A 23,819-nucleotide genomic window follows, 5' to 3' on the forward strand; every position below is an offset into this window, starting at 1 on the left:
TATTTATTTTACATAATGACATGATGTATGGTTTCCCACTGGGAAAAGACTGGTCAAATCAACGTTGTTTTCACGTCATTTCAACCAGAACAATCTATGTGATGACATGGAATCAACGTGGAAAACGGATTGGATTTGCAAAAAGTCATCAACGCAAGGACATTGTCGTTTTTTCACCCAACTTTTCACCTAAATCCAATGATATGGGGACATTTTTTGTTGACTTCACATTATGTAAATCAAAAGTAGACGTTGAACTGACATCTGTGGCCGGTGGGTTGTTTGTATGTGTGTGCAGAGAGAATGAAAGGGATGAAGACAGGCTCATAGGCTGAAATGGACTAAATGGAAAGGTATGAACCCATCCTTCGATGTCTCCTCCTTAGACGTGCGTGTATGTGCATTTGTGTTGCGATACCTTTAACTGTGGCTCTAATAGCAGCTTGTTGGTCTCCCTCCTGTGGCAGTTAGAGGAACAGCAGGCGGCAGAGACCTCAAAGACCAAATTAATTCACCACATGGCACCTCACTACTTACCGCCCCTAGGCTCCACAGTCTAAGATGTTCTCCTCACAAATAGATTGTATAGATTTGCTACCATTAATACGGCATATTTCACGCTATTAGAGACTATCTATATCATTCAGTGTTTCATGTCCTAAGGCCTCTCTCGTTCTTCTCTCTGTTACGCTTTTTTTTATTCTCTCTCTTTTTGTTTAACACTGTTTATAGACTTCATACCTCAAAATACTGCCTTCATGCATCATTAGAGGACAGCGGGGTATGTGTGTGTATTACTGTGTGAGTGACATACTACATAAACAGCAATGAAAGAGCCTGCTCAAGGCCTGTGTGTTTGTGTGTGTGTGTGTGTGTGTGTGTGTGTGTGTGTGTGTGTGTGTGTGTGTGTGTGTGTGTGTGTGTGTGTGTGTGTGTGTGTGTGTGTGTGTGTGTGTGTGTGTGTGTGTGTGTGTGTGTGTGTGTGTGTGTGTGTGTGTGTGTGTGTGTGTGTGTGTGTGTGTGTGTGTGTGTGTGTGGCACAGTGTAATTCAGGCCATGGTTTTAGAGTAGCACCCTTTATTGTATATATTATGTGTTCAGTGTAGAGAAGGATAAACCAGATGCAGAATTGTCCTTTACAACAGGGCTGGCCAAACTTCCTCCTGCAGAGATACCCTCTCAACAAGCTGCGTTTCTTCGCTAACATGAGGAGTGTTTATGTTGGGCTGGAGCTCGAGTATGGCTGTTACTAGCTTTCACAGCCACAAAGTCATAATTATGGTTAAACTCTATTTCAAAAATGTATCTTCTTAAAATTTGATTTTAAACCTAACAATAATCTTAATCCTAACAAGAACCACACTGTTAACCTGTTAGCCTTACCCTAACCTTAAATTAAGACCAAAAAGCCAACAAAAAAATCCCATATATTTTTTATATGCGGCCAATCTTGACTTTGTGGCTGTGGTAACCAGTGGAAAGCACCCTGTATCTCTCCAGGAGGAGGATTGGCCATCTCTGCTATACACTGATATAATATGATCCCATACAGTAGCAAAGCTCCAACACACAAGAAACTAAGAATAAATATATTCACAATTTCCTCTAATATTTGTAGGAGATAAAAGCATAAAAAGGTACCTCCTTTAAAAGATAATCGATATTTCATAGAAGTGTCTTTCCCGTGTCCAAACGCTTCGTCCTGGTTTTCTGTTCTTTTTCCCATTTTAAATCCAATGAAGTGACTTGACTGTCATTGTCCGATGAAAGTAGTTAAGTCAGCATTCCCTTTAGGAGTTTATAGCTGTATCTCATGGTTCTCTCGTATCCCGAAGGTCCTTATATTACACCTGAGAACCTATTCAGGAAATGTCCTATTCAGGAACTGCAAATATACAAACACAAATAAACTCTTACATATGCAAATATACTCCTCTGTCTCTTCACATGAGGAAGGCTACTTTTGACTATAATCCGGGAAATACTGTTTCAGCTTTTGATTGAATAGGGCCCTCAATTTCCCAGAGCAGCTCTGAGTCCCAATCATTAGTATTCAAACCTCTGTTTAGATAAATAGATCTGTGTTCATAGAAAAATAAGCCTTGACCACTTGACCACCGGTCAAATACGTGTGTCAAATACATTAAAATAATGTACTTGAGCTGCCCTTGAGTTAGTTTGCCCAGTACAACTGTGGCACCAACGGAATAGCCCCATAAGTGTGTAAGCTAAATCCAAACTCATCTCAAGCACTTTTTTGAACGTATCGGACATGTGTATTAGACCCAGGTCTGGCTGCTAGTTGCTAAGGCACTTGACTGTGTCATATCTCTCTCTCCCTCTTTCCACACCACAGGAGGCTCATAATAACGACTGGGACGGCGTGAATGGAATGGTACCCAACACATGTTTGATACCATTCCATTATTCTGTTCCAGCCATTACAATGAGCCTGTCCTCCTCAGTGAAGGTACCACCAGCATCCTGTGGTCCACAGTAACACTCAGACACAGTGACACTAATACCAGGGATGTAGTGTCCAGCGTAAACACACTTCAACACCTCTTCCACATTCTTTTCATATGGAAAGTGTTCATGCTACATTAGATGACCGTCAGACTGGGACTCTGTGTTTACACTCCCCTCTCTTTACCAATTCATACCTGACTCCTCCCTGTGTCTCAGTCTCTCTTTCTCTCTCACTGTGTTTCGTGATGTTTTTGGAGAGGCAGAGCAGCTGAGTGTCTCATCAGCAGGTCTTTAGAGAGCAAACATGAACACACACACACCCACTATATTGTCTAACATGAACACACACACATCACATTGTTTAAGATGAACACACACGCACACACCACATTGTCTTGCTTTGTGATGCTGGGAATAAAAAAAGCCTGATACTGAGTATTTAGTCAACGGTACAAAAAATAATTGCTAGTCTCAGGCACTGATCTAGGATCAGCTTATCCTTTACAAAGCCTCATCTAAGGGTAACTTCATCCTAGTCCTAACAGCTCTCGCCACCCACAGGTTTACCTCTGCATATCAACATGTTCAAGACATGACATATTACAGGAGTCATTTATTGTCATCGCCAGCGGTTCCATAGTAACATTAGAACATCTATTAGAACTGATAAGATCTGTCCAGGACTTCCATGTAATCCGGCTTGGTACTGAGTCTCATTCTCAACTCTCGCGGAAACTCTGAGTTCTGGCTCTGATTACTACTACTTGGCCCAGCGCACGCTGTCATTGTAGTAACCACGAGGGATTGGCTGGGTCTAGTTTCCTCTTTGGGTTCGGGGGGCTGGGGGGGTTGTGGAGGGTGGGGATAGCGGGGTGGTGGGGGACGTGTATACCTGTCCGGCAGGTCTCGGAACTCTGGGACTGCGGCGGACATTCCAGGGATCCCAAAGAGGCAGTCAACCAATCCCACCTTGGGGGTGGGGCCCTGGCTGTCTATGACTGTTGGGCAGAGGGTCCCGTTTCCGCGGAGATCTGAAAGAGGGGGTCCCACTGCCCCGGCAACGGTATTGATGGGGGGGGGGGACACCTCCATGTTCCACTCTCTCTCTCTCTCTGCCACCAAACTATAGTGTCCTTCGCTCTCTCTCTCCCCACCCGAGCGGTATCTTCCCACGTTACCTTTCTCTTTAGAAGCAGAGAACTGCTGCTGTTGTTGCCATTGCTGCTTCACCACTGAATCATCCTCATTCTTATAGACTGGGCTACTGCACATGTGTGTTGAGGGACTGAGGTTAGGGTTAGGGCCAGGGTCGGCGGGGAGGATGCTATCGTAGACGAGGCTATGCTGCAAGGCAGACAGAGGAGGAGGAGGGGTCTTCGGTACCGGTAACCTGTGGTGCTGCTGCTCGGTGAAAATCCCACATTCCATCTGGATCCCGGCCAGATCCACCTCTCCCTGCCGCCGGAACGGCAGCTTGTCCCGCCTCCTCAGGGCATAGGCGATCAGCGCCGCTGCCGCAAAGAACGCCGACACGAACAGCACCAGCAGGCTGAGCACCAACACCGACAGAGGGATGGAAGTCTTAGGGAGGGGACCCAGGGGGCCATGGCCTGGCACAGGGTAGCCCAGAGAGAAATCACCATCTGGGGCTGTGGAGCTGTTCCACTCCTCCTGGTTCTCCACCGTGGCCTGGTGGGTGTCCAGGTCTGGACAGAGGAGGTCCAGGGAAAGAGAGCGAAGGTCTGTACCTAAAACAAAGATACACAATGAAAAGAAAGGCACTTTCTTTAAGTCGCTGAAGAGTAACAAACCAAACAAATATAGGAACAACAATGGAAGAGCCCCATGCATTCACCTACACTGCACACCTGTGTAGAGGAGCGTCAACTTCACACATCCATGCCAGACATCAACCACATTGAAGATACGCAAGGACCTCCCTTCACGGGCCAGAGAACACAAGAAGAGGGGGGCCACGATCACAGGAAGTTCCCAGCAGGTGCCCTCCCCCCTTTTGCTCAATACTGAGTAAAGGCTCTGAATAATTATGTAAATGTGATATATATATATATGTATTTTAGAATATCTAACGATGGAAAATACATTTGAATTGATTAAAAGTTTATTTGTGCATTTGTATAGCTGAAAAGGTCCCTGTCCCACTATTCAAGCACCATTCAAGAGAAGTGGGACAGTACTATACATCTGATTTCATAAAATATAATAACAGTTTACATGAGTAGTTATATTTTAAAACACCACCAATAACTATTCATTTTAACACCAAAAGATAGATTGTTGAGAAATAATTGACAGGTTGGTTTCAAATGAGTTTCAACAGGTCACCCCATCTAGGAAAACTGACCACACCCACTACAATGATGTCACACTAACCCCCCAAAAAATTTCGTTCACAAACACATTCAGCAACAACCCAAAATCATTAGTTGTGATTGGGTTGCAAAATTACCATAGTACAGTACCCTCCAACACACATGTACCACTACACCTGATGTCCCACTAATGCTGACATCTCCCTAAGCCTGTCTAGAGACTAGATTTGACTTTTGATTTAGACACTTATTTATATAATAATTAAAGGAGCCACCTCCCATATCTTATAGTCCCACACTTGGATTCTGTAGTCCCATGGTGTGGTTATGTTTGATATAGCTAGAGGTCTTATAAATGTTACATGATATCAAATCCAATCAAATTTGTCATGTGCCGAATACAACAGGTGTAGTAGACCTTACCGTGAAATGCTTACTGACAAGCCCATAACCAACAATGGAGTTTAAGAAAGTAGTAATATTTTTTTTTTATAGTGACACAATAAAATAACGAGGCTATAAACAGGAGGTACAGAGTCAATGTGCGGGGGTACAGGTTAGTTGAGGTAATTTGTACATGTAGGTAGGGGTAAAGTGACTATGCATAGATAATAAACAGTGAGTAGCAGCAGTGTACAAAGAGGGGGGGGGGGGGTTAATGCAAATAATCTGGGTGGCCATTTCATTAATTGTTCAGTAGTCTAATGACTTGGAGGTAGAAGCTGTTATGGAGCCTTTTGGACCTAGACTTGGCACTCTGGTACCTCTTGCCATGCAGTAGCAGAGAGAACAGTCTATGACTTGGGTGACTTGAGTGTTTGACAATTTTTGGGGCCTTCCTCTGACATCACCTAGTCTATAGGTCCTGGATGGCAGGAAGCTTGGCCCCAGTGATGTACTGGGCCGTACGCACTACCCTCTGTAGCGCTTTACGGTCGGATGACGAGCAGTTGCCATACCAGGCGGTGATGGAACCGGTAAGGATGCTCTCGATGGTGCAGATGTAGAACCTTTTGAGGATCTGGGGACCCATGCCAAATCTTTTAAGTCTCCTAAGGGGGAAAAGGCGTTGTCGCACCCTCTTCAAGACTGCCTTATACAGCTCGTTGAGTGTGGTCTTAGGGTCAGCATCGGTTTGTGGTGCTAAATAGATGGCTACAAAAAATATAGATGAAAGTATCTCCTGGTAGATACTGTGGTCTACAGCTTATCATGAGGTACTCTACCTCAGGCGAGCAATACCTCGAGACTTCCGTAATATTAGACATCGCGCACCAACTGTTTTTGACAAATAGACACACCCCCACCCCTCGTCTTACCAGACGTAGCTGTTCTGTCCTGCCGATGCACGGAAAAACCAGCCAACTGTATAATTTCCGTGTCGTCGTTCAGCCACGACTCTGTGAGACATAAGATATTCCCGTTTTTAATGTCCCGTTGGTAGGATAGTCTCGAACGGAGCTCATCCAGTTTATTCTCTAGTTATTGCACGTTGGCCAATAGAACGGATGGTAGAGGCGGGTTACCCACTCACCAACGAATTCTCACAAGGCACCTGTGCCCTCTGTATCTCCGTCTTTTCTTCATGCGAATGATGGGGATTTGGACCTGGTCCGGGAGTATATCCTTCACGTCAGACTCATTAAAGAAAGAATCTTTGTCCAGTTCGAAGTGAGTAATCGCTGATGCCCAGAAGATCTTTTTGGTTATAAGAGACGGCAGCCATCCCCTCTGGCACCATTACCATGATACAGCCTACAGTAGCAGCCATCCCCTCTGGCACCATTACCATGATACAGCCTACAGTAGCAGCCAATGTGTAGTGTTCAATGTAGGCATACATTCCATGAGACTTTTGAAAACATTCACCTTTTTAGCCACTTATCCTTCAGATAAGTACACTATATATACAAAAGTATGTGGACAACCCTATTTCAGCCACACCCGTTGCTGACAGGTGTATAAAATCGAGCACACAGTCATGCAATCTCCTTACTGAAGAGCTCAGTGACTTTCAACGTGGCACCGTCATAGGATGCCACCTTTCCAACAAGTCAGCCCCGCTAGAGCTGCCCCGGTCAACTGTAAGTGCTGTTATTGTGAAGTGGAAACGTCTAGGAGCAACAATGGCTCAGCTGCAAAGTGCTAGGCCACACAAGCTCACAGAACGGGACCGCTGAGTGCACGTAAAAATCATCTGTCCTCGTTTGCAACACTCACTCCCGAGTTCAACTGCCTCTGGAAGCAAAGTCAGCACAATAACTGTTCGTCGGGAGCGTCATGAAATGGGTTTTCATTGCCGAGCAGCCACACGCAAGCCTAAGATCATCATGCGCGATGCTAAGCTTCAGATGGAGTGGTGTAAAGCTTGCCTCCATTGGACTCTGGAGCAGTGGAAACGCATTCTCTGGAGTGATGAATCACGCTTCATCACTTGGCAGTCCGATGGACGAATCTGGTATTGGCGGATGCCAGGAGAACGCTGCCAGCCTGAATGCATAGTGCCAACTGTTAAGTTTGGTGGAGGATAAATAATGATCTGGGGCTGTTTTTCATTGTTTGGGCTTGGCCCCTTATTTATAGTGAAGGGAAATCTTAACGCTACAGCATACAATGACATTCTAGACAATTCTATGCTTCTGACTATGTGGCAACAGCTTGGGGAAGGCCCTTTCCTGTTTCAGCATGACAATGCCACCGTGCACGAAGCGAGGTCCATGCAGAAATGGTTTGTCGAGATCGGAGTAGAAGAACTTGACTGACCTGCACAGAGCCCTGACCTCAACCCCATCGAACACCTTTGGGATGAATTGGAACGCCAACTGCGAGCCAGGCCTAAACGCCCAACATCAGTGCCCGACCTTACTAATGCTCTTGTTGCTGAATGGAAGCAGAAGCAATGTCCCCCTTTCCCAGATGAGTAGAGGCTGTTATAGCAGCAAAGGGGGGACAGACTCCATATTAATGCCCATGATTTTGGAATTTGACATTCGACGAGCAGGTGCCCACATACTTTTGGTCATATTGTTCTAGATGCTCCAGACGACCAATTCTCATAGCTTTTAGCCGTACCCTTATCCTACTCCTCCTCTGTTCCTCTGGTGATGTAGAGGTGAATCCAGGCCCTGCAGTACCTAGCTCCACTCCTATTCCCCAGGCGCTCTCTTTTGATGACTTCTGTAACCGTAATAGCCTTGGTTTCATGCATGTTAACATTAGAAGCCTCCTCCCTAAGTTTGTTTTGTTCACTGCTTTAGCTCACTCTGCCAACCCGGATGTTTTAGCCGTGTCTGAATCCTGGCTTAGAAAGACCACCAAAAATTCTGACATTTTCATCCCCAACTACAAGATTTTCAGACAAGATAGAACGGCCAAAGGGGGCGGTGTTGCAATCTACTGCAAAGATTGCCTGCAGAGTTCTGTTTTACTATCCAGGTCTGTTCCCAAACAATTTGAACTTCTACTTTTAAAAATCCACCTCTCTAAAAACAAGTCTCTCACCGTTGCCACCTGCTATAGACCACCCTCTGCCCCCAGCTGTGCTCTGGACACCATATGTGAACTGATTGCCCCCCATCTATCTTCAGAGCTCGTGCTGCTAGGCGACCTAAATTGGAACATGCTTAACACCCCAGCCATCCTACAATCTAAGCTTGATGCCCTCAATCTCACACAAATTATCAATGAACCTACCAGGTACCACCCCAATTCCGTAAACACGGGCACCCTCATAGATATCATCCTAACCAACTTGCCCTCCAAATACACCTCTGCTGTTTTCAACCAAGATCTCAGCGATCACTGCCTCATTGCCTGCATCCGTAATGGGTCAGCGGTCAGACGACCTCCACTCATCACTATCAAACGCTCCCTGAAACACTTCAGCGAGCAGGCCTTTCTGATCGACCTGGCCGATGTATCCTGGAAGGATATTGATCTCATCCCGTCAGTAGAGGATGCCTGGATATTTTTTTTAAATGCCTTCCTCACCATCTTGAATAAGCATGCCCCATTCAAGAAATTTAGAACCAGGAACAGATATAGCCCTTGGTTCTCTCCTGACCTGACTGCCCTTAACCAACAGAAAAACATCCTATGGCGTTCTGCATCAGCATCGAACAGCCCCCGTGATATGCAACTTTTCAGGGAAGCTAGAAACCAATATACACAGGCAGTTAGAAAAGCCAAGGCTAGCTTTTTCAAGCAGAAATTTGCTTCCTACAACACAAATTCAAAAAAGTTCTGGGACACTGTAAAGTCCATGGAGAATAAGAACACCTCCTCCCAGCTTCCAACTGCACTGAAGATAGGAAACACTGTCACCACCGACAAATCCACTATAATTGAGAATTTCAATAAGCATTTTTCTACGGCTGGCCATGCTTTCCACCTGGCTGCCCCTACCCCGGTCAACAGCACTGCCCTCCCCTCTGCTACTCGCCCAAGCCTTCCCCATTTCTCTTTCTCCCAAATACAGTCAGCTGATGTTCTGAAAGAGCTGCAAAATCTGGACCCTTACAAATTAGCCGGGCTAGATAATCTGGACCCTTTCTTTCTAAAACTATCTGCTGAAATTGTTGCCACCCCTATTACTAGCCTTTTCAACCTCTCTTTCGTGTCGTCTGAGATTCCCAAAGATTGGAAAGCAGCTGCGGTTATCCCCCTCTTCAAAGGGGGGACACTCTTGACCCTAACAGCTACAGACCTATATCTATCCTACCCTGCCTTTCTAAGGTCTTCGAAAGCCAAGTCAACAAACAGATTACCGACCATTTCGAATCCCACCATACCTTCTCCACTATGCAATCTGGTTTCAGAGCTGGCCATGGGTGCACCTCAGCCACGCTCAAGGTCATAAACGATATCTTAACCGCCATCGATAGGAAACAATACTGTGCAGCCGTATTCATTGACCTGGCCAAGGCTTTTGACTCTGTCAATCACCACATCCTCATCGGCAGACTCGACAGCCTTGGTTTCTCTAATGATTGCCTCGCCTGGTTCACCAACTACTTCTCTGATCGAGTTCAGTGTGTCAAATCGGAGGGTCTGTTGTCCGGGCCTCTGGCAGTCTCTATGGGGGTGCCACAGGGTTCAATTCTTGGACCGACTCTCTTCTCTGTATACATCAATGATGTCGCTCTTGCTGCTGGTGATTCTCTGATCCATCTCTACGCAGACGACACTATTCTGTATACTTCTGGCCCTTCTTTTGACACTGTGTTAACAACCCTCCAGGCGAGCTTCAATGCCATACAACTCTCCTTCCGTGGCCTCCATTTGCTCTTAAATACAAGTAAAACTAAATGCATGCTCTTCAACCGATCGCTGCCTGCACCTGCCCGCCTGTCCAACATCACTACTCTGGACGGCTCTGACTTAGAATATGTGGACAACTACAAATACCTATGTGTCTGGTTAGACTGTAAACTCTCCTTCCAGACTCACATCAAACATCTCCAATCCAAAGTTAAATCTAGAATTGGCTTCCTATTCCGCAACAAAGCATCCTTCACTCATGCTGCCAAACATACCCTTGTAAAACTGACCATCCTACCAATCCTCGACTTCGGTGATGTCATTTACAAAATAGCCTCCAAAACCCTACTCAATAAATTGGATGCAGTCTATCACAGTGCCATCCGTTTTGTCACCAAAGCCCCATATACTACCCACCACTGCGACCTGTACACTCTCGTTGGCTGGCCCTCGCTTCATACTCGTCGTCAAACCCACTGGCTCCAGGTCATCTACAAGACCCTGCTAGGTAAAGTCCCCCCTTATCTCAGCTCGCTGGTCACCATAGCAGCACCTACCTGTAGCACGCGCTCCAGCAGGTATATCTCTCTGGTCACCCCCAAAACCAATTCTTCCTTTGGCCGCCTCTCCTTCCAGTTCTCTGCTGCCAATGACTGGAACGAACTACAAAAATCTCTGAAACTGGAAACACTTATCTCCCTCACTAGCTTTAAGCACCAGCTGTCAGAGCAGCTCATAGATTACTGCACCTGTACATAGCCCATCTATAATTTAGCCCAAACAACTACCTCTTTACCTACTGTATTTATTTATTTATTTTGCTCCTTTGCACCCCATTATTTCTATCTCTACTTTTTTCTATCTCTACTATCTCTACTTTTTTTACTTTTTTTTACTTGCTATATTGTATTTACTTCACCACCATGGCCTTTTTATATTTTTATTTATTTATATATATATTTTGTTTGCCTTCACCTCCCTTATCTCACCTCACTTGCTCATATTGTATATAGACTTATTTTTCACTGTATTATTGACTGTATGTTTGTTTTACTCCATGTGTAACTATGTGTTGTTGTATGTGTCGAACTGCTTTGCTTTATCTTGGCCAGGTCGCAATTGTAAATGAGAACGTGTTCTCAATTTGCCTACCTGGTTAAATAAAGGTGAAATAAAAAATAAATAAAAATATTGTGTATGTGACTGAAAATGTTGTTGTATTGTGTTGTATGGTGCAAGACACCACAATGCAATGCATTATTATGCATTATTATTCCCACACCATTATCACTACAGAGAGTCAGACAAGCCTATTGGCTTCTTAGCTTAAGCTTAGTTTAGCTTATTCAAGCCGGTCTCAAAATACAACACTGTCCCTTTAAGATATAAAAAAGCTCTTTACCGGACTCGCTTTTCAACGTTGGCTAGAAATGTACATGTTTCGTAGTCTTGTAGGAAGCAATCACTCCCCCATTGCTGACAAGAAATTAGCTAATAACTCAGAAACGTGCATAGAATATGAACAAATGTGCACACGCGGCTACAGGCATTGATCTCAAAACGAACACATCTTCTCGCGAACGCTCGTGTTTGTCAATGCAATAAAATCCTCCTCAATGCAATAAAATCCTCCTCCGATGCGCTCTGCTTAAATCAAAATCACATACTAACTCTTGTGTTTTTGGTATGTTTCATTGAAAGCGGCTAATAGTATGTTGTTTCGATCACAATTCCCACAGTAGAAGGAAACGCTGATAGTGTAAACCACAGGTGTTAAACTAATTCCAAGGAGGGCCGAGTGTCTGAGGGCTTTCGCTCCTCCCTTGTACTTGATTGATGAATTAAGGTCACTGAGTAGTAAGGAACTATCCTCACCAGCAGACACTACGCCGTACATGGAAAGAGTTTGACACCCCTGGTGTAAACTAACTGGGCAAACTCTAGTATAGATCAATCTAGTGCGTCTCTGCACAGACTTGTATTTCTTATGCGCGGCAGTCAGATATGTAAGAGAGTTGTCCAGCTCGATCTCATCTTCCCAGATTTGAATGTGAGCATGCACTCTGCGTTTGTTACTTTTGTATCTGTTATTATTGGCTGTCTTTCCACTGAAAATTCCTGTCTCTATAGTCTTTTTTTCCATTTAATCAAATACTATGGAAATACCCCACACTTTTCCCCTTCCTTTCATTTAGCATTATGCCAAAATCTTTATTATTCATTCATCCTTTACATTCAGCACATGATCCTGGTTATTTCCTAATAAATCTGTTGTTCATAAAGTATCTACTCTTCTCCATGAATGCATTGCCTTGTCATTTAACAGTACTCAATTGCCTTCAGATAGAATTATGTGACAAGTTGTATTTATCCCTTGTTGCTAAATGGTTCTCTGGGTGTGCGTCAGCTCATGCTGTTTATTAGAATGTTAACTGGGCTGCCATGAGCCTTAGCCCCAGTACCTGTGGTCTCTTCTGGTGAGTGACAGACCACCTCCCCCACCACCACCACCGCACTCAGGCCCTCCAGCCAGCGCTTCAGAGGGGCCGCATCACACCTGCACTCCCATGGGTTCTGCTGCAGGTCCACCTGGGAGGAGATGATGAGAAAAGCTTTATATCCATCTGTGTCCATAGAAATGTGATTGGTGCCATACAAAATGAGGAACATCTGACTAGTCCAGTTAGATGCTCTATAATCCCCTCCACAGACAGACTGACAGACACACCTGTGCCCATACACGTTACACACACACACCTATACCAATACACACCACCCCACTACACACACCTCGTCTGCACCCACCCCTAACCCCCTACAAACACCCCTCCCCATCCCTTCCTCCTACCTGCACCAGTCCAGTGAGGTGCTCTAACACCCCCTCGACAGGCAGGCTGAGGAAGTGGTTGTTGCGGAGGTTGAGACGGGAGAGGGAGATGACCTGGAACACTCCGACAGGAAGTGACCTCAGCAGGTTGGCGTTGAGGAAGAGCAGCTGGAGAGACGGCATGGGGCTGAACGCTCCCGCTTCCACCACACCGATCTCATTGTACTCGAAATACAGGTACCTACAAGGAAACATGATCATACAGTACCCAGGAACGTGTGTGTGTGAGTGTGTGTGTGTGAGTGAGTGTGTGTGTGTGGCAGTCAGTCCTACCTGAGGTTAAGTAGACCCAGGAACATGTGTGGGCTAAGCCTCTGCAGGTTGTTGCCGTTCAGGTAGAGACTCCTCAGGGTCGGCAGGCTGGAGAACGCTCCCTCCTGGAGAACCAGACAGAGAGAAAGAGAGAGAGGGGAGAGAGACAGGGACAGAGAGAGAGGGGGACCGAGAGAGACAGGGACAGAGAGAGACAGAGGAAGAGAGAGAGGGGAGAGAGAGACAGAGAAAGAGAGAGAGAGAGGGACAGAGAAAGAGAAAGAGAGCGAGAGAGAAAGAGAAGGTAAATGCAGGAGCTTCGTGTCCATTGTGCCACAGGGCCCCTCAATTTTATCCATGTGTACGCTGAAATCCAGGTTATAGGCCTAATGTTTTGTTTTTTACGAATATTTAAAGCATTGATATCAAACTTGGCCATCAGTGCTCCCCGTGTATGACGCCTCAGGCTAAAGACAATCTGAACCCTAGGAGATCCTACGCCTAAACCTGAATAAAGGAGATCCTCTGGCTAACGACAACCTGAATAAAGGAGATCCTCTCTGGCTAACGACATCTTGAATAAAGAAGATCCTCTCTGGCTAATGACAAGCTGAATAAAGGAGACCTTCTGGCTAATGACAACCTGAATAAAGGAGATCCTCTGGCTAACGACAACCTGAATAAAGGAGATCCTCTCTGGCTAACGACATCTTGAATAAAGAAGATCCTCTCTGGCTAATGACAAGCTGAATAAAGGAGACCTTCTGGCTAATGACAACCTGAATAAAGGAGATCCTCTCTGGCTAATGACAACCTGAATAAAGGAGACCTTCTGGCTAATGACAACCTGAATAAAGGAGATTCTCTCTGGCTAATGACAACCTGAATAAAGGAGATCCTCTCTGGCTAATGACAACCTGAATAAAGGTGACCTTCTGGCTAATGACAACCTGAAAAAAGGAGATCCTCTCTGGCTAATGACAACCTGAATAAAGGAGATCCTCTGGCTAATGACAACCTGAATAAAGGAGAGCCTCTCTGGCTAATGACAACCTGAATAAAGGAGATCCTCTCTGGCTAATGACAACCTGAATAAAGGAGATCCTCTGGCTAATGACAACCTGAATAAAGGAGATCCTCTGGCTAACGACAACCTGAATAAAGGAGATCCTCTCTGGCTAACGACAACCTGAATAAAGGAGATCCTCTCTGGCTAACGACAACCTGAATAAAGGAGATCCTCTGGCTAACGACAACCTGAATAAAGGAGAACCTCTGGCTAATGACAACCTGAATAAAGGAGACCCTCTGGCTAATGACAACCTGAATAAAGGAGATCCTCTGGCTAATGACAACCTGAATAAAGGAGACCCTCTGGCTAATGACAACCTGAATAAAGGAGATCCTCTGGCTAATGACAACCTGAATAAAGGAGACCCTCTGGCTAACGACAACCTGAATAAAGGAGATCCTCTCTGGCTGACGCCAACCTGAATAAAGGAGATCCTCTCTGGCTAATGACAACCTGAATAAAGGAGATCTTCTCTGGCTAATGACAACCTGAATAATGGAGATCCTCTGGCTAATGACAACCTGAATAAAGGAGATCCTCTCTAGCTAATGACAACCTGAATTAAGGAGATCCTCTGGCTAATGACAACCTGAATAAAGGAGATCCTCTGGCTAATGACAACCTGAATAAAGGAGATCCGGTTGTTTCCCAGGTGAAGTAGATCCAGACTGGAAAAATTCCAGAAATCTGACTTATAGATCCGCTGGATGAGGTTGCCGCTGAGGTACAGCTTCCGTCCGTTGAGGGGGCGTGGCGTGAGCTGGGAGACGTTATGGAATCCGCTCTCCTTACAGTTGACTGTCAACCCTAGGTCTGGAACAATTATACTGAATCAACTTTATTATTTATTATACAGCTCTTTCATACATTTCAGTCCAAAATGTTTTGCATTGAGCACATATGCAAAGCTAGTCTCAGCAGTATGACATCATCAGACACAATGGGGCGACTTCCTGTTTACAGACAACAACATTATTCAGATTTGTCACTGGTGCATAGTGCAATGATTGTCCCTGTTAGTTTGTGTTCCTTGTGGCTTGCCCACATTGTGAAGAGCACAATAGTAGCAGTCTTGGCAAATTCAAATCTTGTTGTTTATATCTGTTAGCAGGAAGTCATCTTGCTGTGTGTGATGATGTCATCCTGCTGAGCCAAAGAAGTCCCATCCAAACTGTACCTGAGATGTGGAGGTTACAGGTGCAGCCTAGAGGACATATGATGGGGATGGGGGGGCGAGTCTGGTACCCTGCGATGGGAGGGGGCTGGTTGGGGAGGAGGCTACGCTGGGTGGGGGGCGTCCTGGAGGGCCGGGGACGCTTAGTGGGCCGAGGGGACCTCTCTCTCCCCCTCCGCTCAGCCGATGATGAAGTCGACGAAGATGAGGTATGTGTGTTCTGATGGTGAACCATGGAGGACGGCTTGGTGGGTCTGGGCCTCCCAGGGTTGTGGTTCGCTTTTGGGTTAGAGGGCGGATGCTGAGGAGGCTGTACCCCTCCGTGCTTCTCCCTCTCTCCCTCCTTCTCCCCCTCTCCCTCCACCTCTCCGGCACACAGTTCTTTGCGTGGTATCTCCCTCAGGTCTTTCCCGTGCAGGTGGAAGGGGTATTCGCAGGTGATGTCCCCCACCACTGCGGTGTAGGGGATGTGTCCCAGCCAGATCTGCAGCTGGACAGCCTCACAGCCACAGATCCAGGGGTTCTCCTCCAACTGGAGCTCCATCAGGCTGCGGCCCACGTACTCCAGGGTCCCGGCGTAGGCCAGGCTCTTCAGACGGTTCCCCCGCAGGTCCAGGTGGGTCAGAGACACAGATCTGGGGGTGGAAGGGATCATTACGGCTGGGGTCAATTCCATTTCAATTCCACATTGCGAAAAATTGGAGATGGAATTGGTGATCCTGTCATTGAAGAATAAGGAGCATGATTGATACATGTTATAAATGTGATTGAAAACAACTTTGTCAGACAGTCACCTTGGTCAGAGTGAGAAACAGACCCGTGATGTGGACATAGTGCAGGATTATTAAGCAGGTAGATACCTGAAGAGGTGAGGAGGCAGAGCAGGGATCAGGTTGTCGTTGAGGATGAGCACTCGTAATTTATGCAGGTAGCGTAGCGCCCCGCTGTCGATGCGTTTGATGACATTGTAGTCGGCCTGTAGTTAGAGGGGATAGAGGTTAAGTCAAAGTGTTCAAATGTGACATTTTGACACAAACAGGAACTCATCAGGCTCAGGAGATCCCACATAACTTATTGATTATCATTGTCACAGTAAGTATGGATGAGGACTAATCACAGTGATTATTGATGAGGATTGACCACAGTGTTTATTGATGGTTCTGATGGGTAGTAATGATGTCAGGCCTACCTGCAGGTACTCCAGTGCCTCCAGGCCAGAGAAGGTGTCGTTGCGGAACACCTCCAGCTTGTTCTCGTGGAGGTAGAGGCGTCTCAGTGTCCCCAGACCATGAAACGCCCCGGCACGGATGTCCTGCAGCGCGTTGTTGCCTAGGTTTATCGCCACGGCATTGCTATGGTGCAGGAAGCCGTTACTATAGAGACGCCTCAAGGAGTTCCTCTGCAGGTTGAGCTTGAAGGGGCGGAGCCAGGACTGGGACACCTGATTGGTTGATTGATTGATTGGTTGTTTGACTTTATTTAATCATATACAAATATACATATGCCAAAACAGAAACAGTACATTTAGTGCAGTAATGCAGTATAGTGCAGAACAGGGCTGTTTATTAATATACTACTGCAGTATGTATATTATAATATAAAGTACAATAGATTAAGGTAATGCAGTGCAGTCACCTGGCTGGCGTTAGTGAAGCCCCGCCCATCACAGTGCACGTGCAACACGCCCTCTTTGACCTCGCATGTGCACGGCTCGAAGCACGGTTCATCCACCTCCTCCTCCGAGCTGTCCACCATAGGGGTGTGTGTGGAGGTGGGCGTCGGGGTGTGTGTGTGAGTGTGTGTCTGGGTTGGGGTCACACAACCCAGGACCACCACAGACAGCAGGGAGAGCCACAGCATCCTACCTCCTCTGCCTTCAGCCCAGGCCAGGGCAGCGGCACACACCCACCCCTCACCGCACTGCATACAGAAACACACACATGGCTACTGTTAAATGGGATCCTATCAGACCCAGCAGAGTGATGCTTATGCATGTCCCTTTGTTTATGAACTACTGGCACCGTCGCGTTAACGTGACTGTTTCTGGTAGTACTCTGGTTTCACATCCTGGAACCAACACTTGGACTGGTACCAGAATAAACTTGGTTTTCACATGAGTGAAAATATCATTATATATCGTTTAATCAGCTATATGAGTTATAGTGCTATATTTAAGCACTACGGCGCGAGAGGGTGTGGTATATGGCCAATATAACATGGCTAAGGGCTGTTCTTAGGCACAACGCAACGCAGAGTAAATATTATTATAAACCGGGTGGTTCGAGCCATGAATGCTGATTGGCTGACAGCCGTGGTATATCAGACCGTATACCAAACGTATGACAAAACATTTATTTTTACTGCTCTAATTACGTGGGTAACCAGTTTATAATAGCAATAAGGCACCTCTGGGATTTGTGATATATGCCCAATATACCACGGCTAAAGGCTGTATCTAGGCACCCCGCGTTGCGTCATGCTTAATTAAGAACAGCCCTTAGCTGGTATATTGGCCATATACCACACCTCCTCTGACCTTATTGCTAATTGTAACATAATTATAATTTATAGTATATATATTTATATAGGAGTTATAGCACAGTTCAGGATACATAATGCTTCAGGTTCCATACCAGACAGTGACGTGGAAAACACCCATTACATTCATCAACAAGGAACTAACAACAGCAATCCAAGTCCATTATAATACATTAGGTTGATTACCATGATAACACAGCAGATAGCATGAGAGAGGATCTGAAGACCTCTTCGGGACATAAGAGGCTGCTTTAAAATCATAATGACAGTCAGAGTGATGCTGATGATGACAATAAAATAATATATTATAAACACAGGGCCGGATGGATGAGAAGACGGCACTAGAAAACAAGAGATGCAATATGCTGTCTTTAACCAGGAAAATGACAGAAGAAGGAGAAATCAGGAGGCTCTCTTTGCCTGATTCATCTAACTTGGAGGCCACCATGCAGAAGGTAATGGGCTACTAATCAAAAAACAATAACAATCAGAAGCTACTAGCTAGTTCAATTGCTCCTGCATTTAGACAGACAGAGAGTCGTCCTCAGGCTCAATTGCTCCTGCATATAGACAGACAGAGAGCCGTCTGGCTGCTGGACGAGATTAGTTTAGAAGCAGCTAGCACACACTGAAAAAGGCCATGATAATGAAGGTAAAAAAAGAATAATTGATAATGCAATGATAACAATAACAGCAATTACAACAATGATAATGTAACAATACGGATAATGTAATAAAATGCAACAACAATGTTACAATAAGGATAATGCAATAAAGTGCAGTGGTAATGTAACAATAAGGACCATGTAATAAAATGTAATGATAATGTTACAATAAGGATAATGTAAGAAAGTAGTAATGTAACAACAAGGACCATATAATAAAAGGTAATGACAACGTAACAACAAGGATAATGTCATAAAAGGTCATGATAAGGTAATGATTTGAATCAGTGGCTGGGAAAATACTGCAGTACGATAAACAGACAACCTGAGATGAGATGTCAGGGAGAGGTGATTATGGAATGAGAGGAAGAGGACAAGGGGGGAGAAGAGGAGAAGGGGAGTGGAAAAGAAAGGGGAGAGGAGAGGATGATAGATATGAAAAGAAGAGTGGAGAGCAGGGAAGATAAGATGAGAGAAGGGGGAAGAGAAGAAAATAGAAGATTGGAGTGAGGGGGAAATGAGCAGAGGAAGAGAGGTAGCAGAAGAGAGAGAAAATAAGAGGAGAAAAGAAAAGAGAGGAGTGAGGGTCTTATGAGAAGAGGAGAGGAGGAGCAGAATGTTGTGCTGAAGAGAGAGGATTGATTGCGTAACCATGAGAAACCGTGAGTCAGTCAGTCAAGGCTATATCGTGTCTCTCTTTCTCTCTCGCTCTCTCTCACACACAGACACACACAGGAGAGCTCCAAGTGAAACAGCTCAAATCTATTGATATTGATTGTATCAAAAGTCTTCCTTTTCCCTGCACACAGTGTTCCCTGGCTGGAGAGAAATAGAAGGAGAGAGAGAGAGAGTATGTGTGTGTCTGTGTGTGTGTGTGTGTGAGAGAGAGAGAGGTTTGTAGATTCCGTGGATAAATACATGCAGGTTTGTATTGAGTGGATAAAGACATGCAGGTTTGTAGATTCAGTGGATATATACATGCAGGTTTGTATTGAGTGGATAAATACATGCAGGTTTGTATTGAGTGGATAAATACATGCAGGTTTGTATTCAGTGGATAAATACATACAGGTTTGTAGATTCAGTGGATAAATACATGCAGGTTTGTAGATTCAGTGGATAAATACATGCAGGTTTGTATTCAGTGGATAAATACATGCAGGTTTGTATTCAGTGGATAAATACATGCAGGTTTGTATTCAGTGGATAAATACATGCAGGTTTGTAGATTCAGTGGATAAATATATGCAGGTTTGTATTCAGTGGATAAATACATTGTCACGCCCTGACCTTTGTTATCTTTATTATTTGGTTAGGTCAGGGGTGGTTTGTTTAGTTTTTGTCCTGTCTAGGGTTTTTTTTATATCATGGGGTGTTTGTTAGTCTAGGTTATTATAGGCCTATGGTGGCCTGAATTGGTTCCCAGTCAGAGACAGCTGTTTATCGTTGTCTCTGATTGGGGATCCTATTTAGGTTGCCATTTTTCCATTTTGGTTTTGTGGGTTATTGTCTATATGGAGTTGTATGTCAGCACTTGTTATATAATAGCTTCACGTTCGTTTTGTTATTTTGTTTAGTGTTTCTTCGTTTGATTAAAAAGTATGTATTCATATCACGCTGCGCCTTGGTCTCCTCCTTACGATGAACGTGACAGAATAACCCACCAAACAAGGACCAAGCAGCGTGATAAGGAGGAATAGCGCTTAATGGGGAAATGGACCTGGGAGGAAATACTGGATGGAGCAGAACCCTGGACACAGCCGGGGGGAAATCGCCTTTCTAAAGAGGAGATAGAGGCAGCGAAAGCAGAACGGCGATACTACGAGGAGAAATACCGGAGAATAGAGGAACGGTGACGATATGAAGGTACACGGCTTGCACGGAAGCCCGAAAGGCAGCCCCAATAAAAAAAAATGGGGGGGGGGGGGGACACGAGGAGATTGGCTGAGTCAGGTAGGAGACCTGAGCCAAATCCTTGTGCTTACCGTGGGGAGTGTGTCACTGGTCAGGCACCGTGTTATGCGGTGGAGCGCACGGTGTCTCCAGTGCGCTATTCTAGCCCGGTGCGCTCTATTCCAGCTCCTCGCATTTGCCAGGCTAGAATGGGCATCCAGCCAGGAAGGAGGGTGCTGGCTCAGCGCTCCTGGTCTCCAGTATATACCTCCTTGGACCAAGATATCCTGCACTGGCTTTGCGTACTGTGTCTCCGGTGAGTCTGTACAGCCCAGTGTGTCCTGTGCCAAAATAAACATCCAGCCAGGACGGGTTGTGTCAGCTCTACACTCCAGACCTCCAGTATGCCTCCACAGTCCAGTACATCCTGTGCCTGCTCCCCGCACTCGCCCTGAGGTGTGTGTCACCAGCCCAGTACCACCAGTGCCGAATCCACGCACCACCAGTGCCGAATCCACGCACCAGGCTTCCAGTGCGTCTCCAGGGTCCAGTACGCCCTGTTCCTGCTCCTCGCACTCGCCCTGAGGTGCGTGTCCTCAGCCCGGTACCACCAGTTCCGGCACCACGTACCAGGCCTCCAGTGCGCCTCCAGGGTCCAGTACGCCCTGTTCCTGCTCCTCGCACTCGCCCTGAGGTGCGTGTCCTCAGCCCGGTACCACCAGTTCCGGCACCACGCACCAGGCCTACAGTGCGCCTCGGCAGTCCAGAGCGTCCGGCGACAGTACCCAGTCCAGAGCGTCCGGCGACAGTACACAGTCCAGAGCGTCCGGCGACAGTACCCAGTCCAGAGCGTCCGGCGACAGTTCACAGACCGGAACCTCCTACGACGGGCCACAGTCCGGAACCACCAACGACGGGCCACAGTCCGGAGCCTTCAGAGACGATCTCCAGTCCGGAGCCTCCAGCGACGATCTCCAGTCCGGAGCCTCCAGCAACGATCTCCAGTCCGGGGCCTCCAGCGACGGTCCCCAGCCCGGGGTCTCCAGCGACGGTCCCCAGTCCAGAACATCCGGCGATGATCCACGCAGCGAGGGTACCCAGCCCGGGGCCTACGGCGAGGATCCGCAGTCCAGAGCCTCCGGCGATGATCCACGGGTCAGTGCTACAAGAGCAGACTCGGTGTAAAGAACGGGGGCGGCGTCCAGAACCAAAGCCGCCACCGAGGTTAGATGCCCACCCAGACACCCAGACCCTCCCGTATAGGTTTAGGTTTGCGGCCGGGAGTCCGCACCTTTGAGGGGGGGGGGGGGGGGTACTGTCACGCCCTGACCTTAGTTATCTTTGTTTTCTTTATTATTTGGTTAGGTCAGGGTGTGACAAGGGGAGTTTGTTTAGTTTTTGTCCTGTCTAGGTTTTTTTGTATATCTAGGGGTGTTTGTTAGTCTAGGTTATTATAGGTCTATGGTGGCCTGAATTGGTTCCCAATCAGAGACAGCTGTTTATCGTTGTCTCTGATTGGGGATCTTATTTAGGTTGCCATTTTTCCATTTTGGTTTTGTAGGTTATTGTCTATATGGAGTTGCATGTCAGCACTTGTTATATAATAGCTTCACGTTCGTTTTGTTATTTTGTTAGTTTGTTTAGTGTTTATTTGTTTGATTAAAAAGTATGTATTCATATCACGCTGCACCTTGGTCTCCTCCTTACGACGAACGTGACATACATGCAGGTTTGTATTCAGTTGATAAATACATACAGGTTTTTATTCAGTGGATAAATACCTACAGGTTTGTATTCAGTGGATAAATACATACAGGTTTGTAGACTCAGTGGATAAATACATACAGGCTTGTAGATTCAGTGGATAAATACATACAGGTTTGTATTCAGTGGATAAATACATACAGGTTTGTAGACTCAGTGGATAAATACATACAGGCTTGTAGATTCAGTGGATAAATACATACAGGTTTGTTTTCAATGGATATATACATGCAAGTTTGTATTCAGTGGATATATACATGCAGGTTTGTATTCAGTGAATAAATACATGCAGGTTTGTATTCAGTGGACTCTAGTATCCTTTTCAATTTGGTCCTCATTGGGTAATGACTGTCTGACCTACAAGACAACACTGTTTACTTCCTCGAGCCACTTGATTGGCTAATAACTCAGGCCCCTCTCTCATTTTTTCAACTCTCTCTCTCACAGAAATCTATTTATCCATCCATCCACTCATCTATCCATTCATCTATGCATCCAGAACAGGTGTGGTTAGACCTACTTTGCTTTTCTTTCGTGACTCTTCCTTCCTTGTTTCCTTCCTTCCTACCTTCCTCCCCCTGTTCTCCATCCCCTGCACCGTGGCGCAAACCAACCAGCAATGACCGCGGCAGCTGCTTATTACAACACATATTCATGTCACATAATCCCAGCGTCTACCTTTCCTCACGAACCCACTGTCCATCCAGGGCCGTTACAGAGCTTTCCCTGCCCGGCGCATCCCGGCTACTCTTCCCTAGAAACACAACGCACCATCCAGAACCAAGACTATGGAAATAGCTATATCCATACAACAATGTCAATTAGTAACATTACTGGGCACAATTATAATTATAGAATTAGTGCGTGTCCAAATAGTAATTAATATAACCTATTAAGGCACTAGATTCTTGGCACTAAAGCAAACCATTTATATTCGCCTTTGTCTGCCTCCCCCTTCCCCTCCCACTAGCGCTAAGAACCATACAGCGGCAGTGGATCTGCAGAGACGAGGTCTTTACTCACTCAGGTCCCGCGAAGAAATCCACGAACAGCCGATGGGAGACTTTATGCGTTGGCTGTCGACATGTCTGTTTGCTTTTCAGCTGCACTCTTCCTTCCCTCTCTCCTTTCCTCTCCTGGAGCGGTTGAGGCGGATGGGGGGAGCAGAGGGAACGTGACAGGACTGCAATGTGGGTGAGAGAGAGAGAACCGTAGAAAAAACGCACCGCTTTAGAATGCAGGTCTGTTCCCCTCTCCAGCGCTCAACAGTGCTGCCCGCGGGAACTCAGCTGCGGCGCGGGACTGCCACCGAACACGCGCATGATGCTGTGCGGATTGTATTAAGGATGACTTGTCTCTCCATCTTTGATAACCGGGTAGCCTAATTAAAGTAAAGAAAATGAAGTAGCCAAAAGGACAATAAAAGAAAGGAGGAATGAGTGGAGTGAAGTGGGAAACTGGGGAAGTATTCGAAGAAGAAGCTAGTTTGGATTTAGTGCCATGTTTAATTATA

The 23,819-nt window shown here is 46.0% G+C and overlaps 1 protein-coding gene across 1 annotated transcript; it reads right to left on the reverse strand.

Moving 5' to 3' along the window:
- Positions 1-1,060: 1,060 nt before the first annotated feature.
- LOC129859744 (SLIT and NTRK-like protein 3) lies at positions 1,061-23,600 on the reverse strand. The gene is made up of 10 exons (XM_055929857.1): positions 23,330-23,600; positions 17,082-17,366; positions 16,636-16,887; positions 16,307-16,422; positions 15,450-16,081; positions 14,895-15,085; positions 13,222-13,325; positions 12,910-13,129; positions 12,524-12,650; positions 1,061-4,217 (listed from the first exon to the last, which is right to left on the reverse strand). The coding sequence occupies exons 2-10, from the start codon at positions 17,304-17,306 to the stop codon at positions 3,127-3,129; spliced, it is 2,958 nt and encodes a 985-aa protein (XP_055785832.1). The 5' UTR covers positions 17,307-17,366; positions 23,330-23,600; the 3' UTR covers positions 1,061-3,126.
- Between the last annotated feature and the right edge of the window lie 219 nt (positions 23,601-23,819).

The sequence above is a fragment of the Salvelinus fontinalis genome, chromosome 7 (genome assembly GCF_029448725.1).
Source record: "Salvelinus fontinalis isolate EN_2023a chromosome 7, ASM2944872v1, whole genome shotgun sequence".
NCBI classification, from domain to species: domain Eukaryota; kingdom Metazoa; phylum Chordata; class Actinopteri; order Salmoniformes; family Salmonidae; genus Salvelinus; species Salvelinus fontinalis.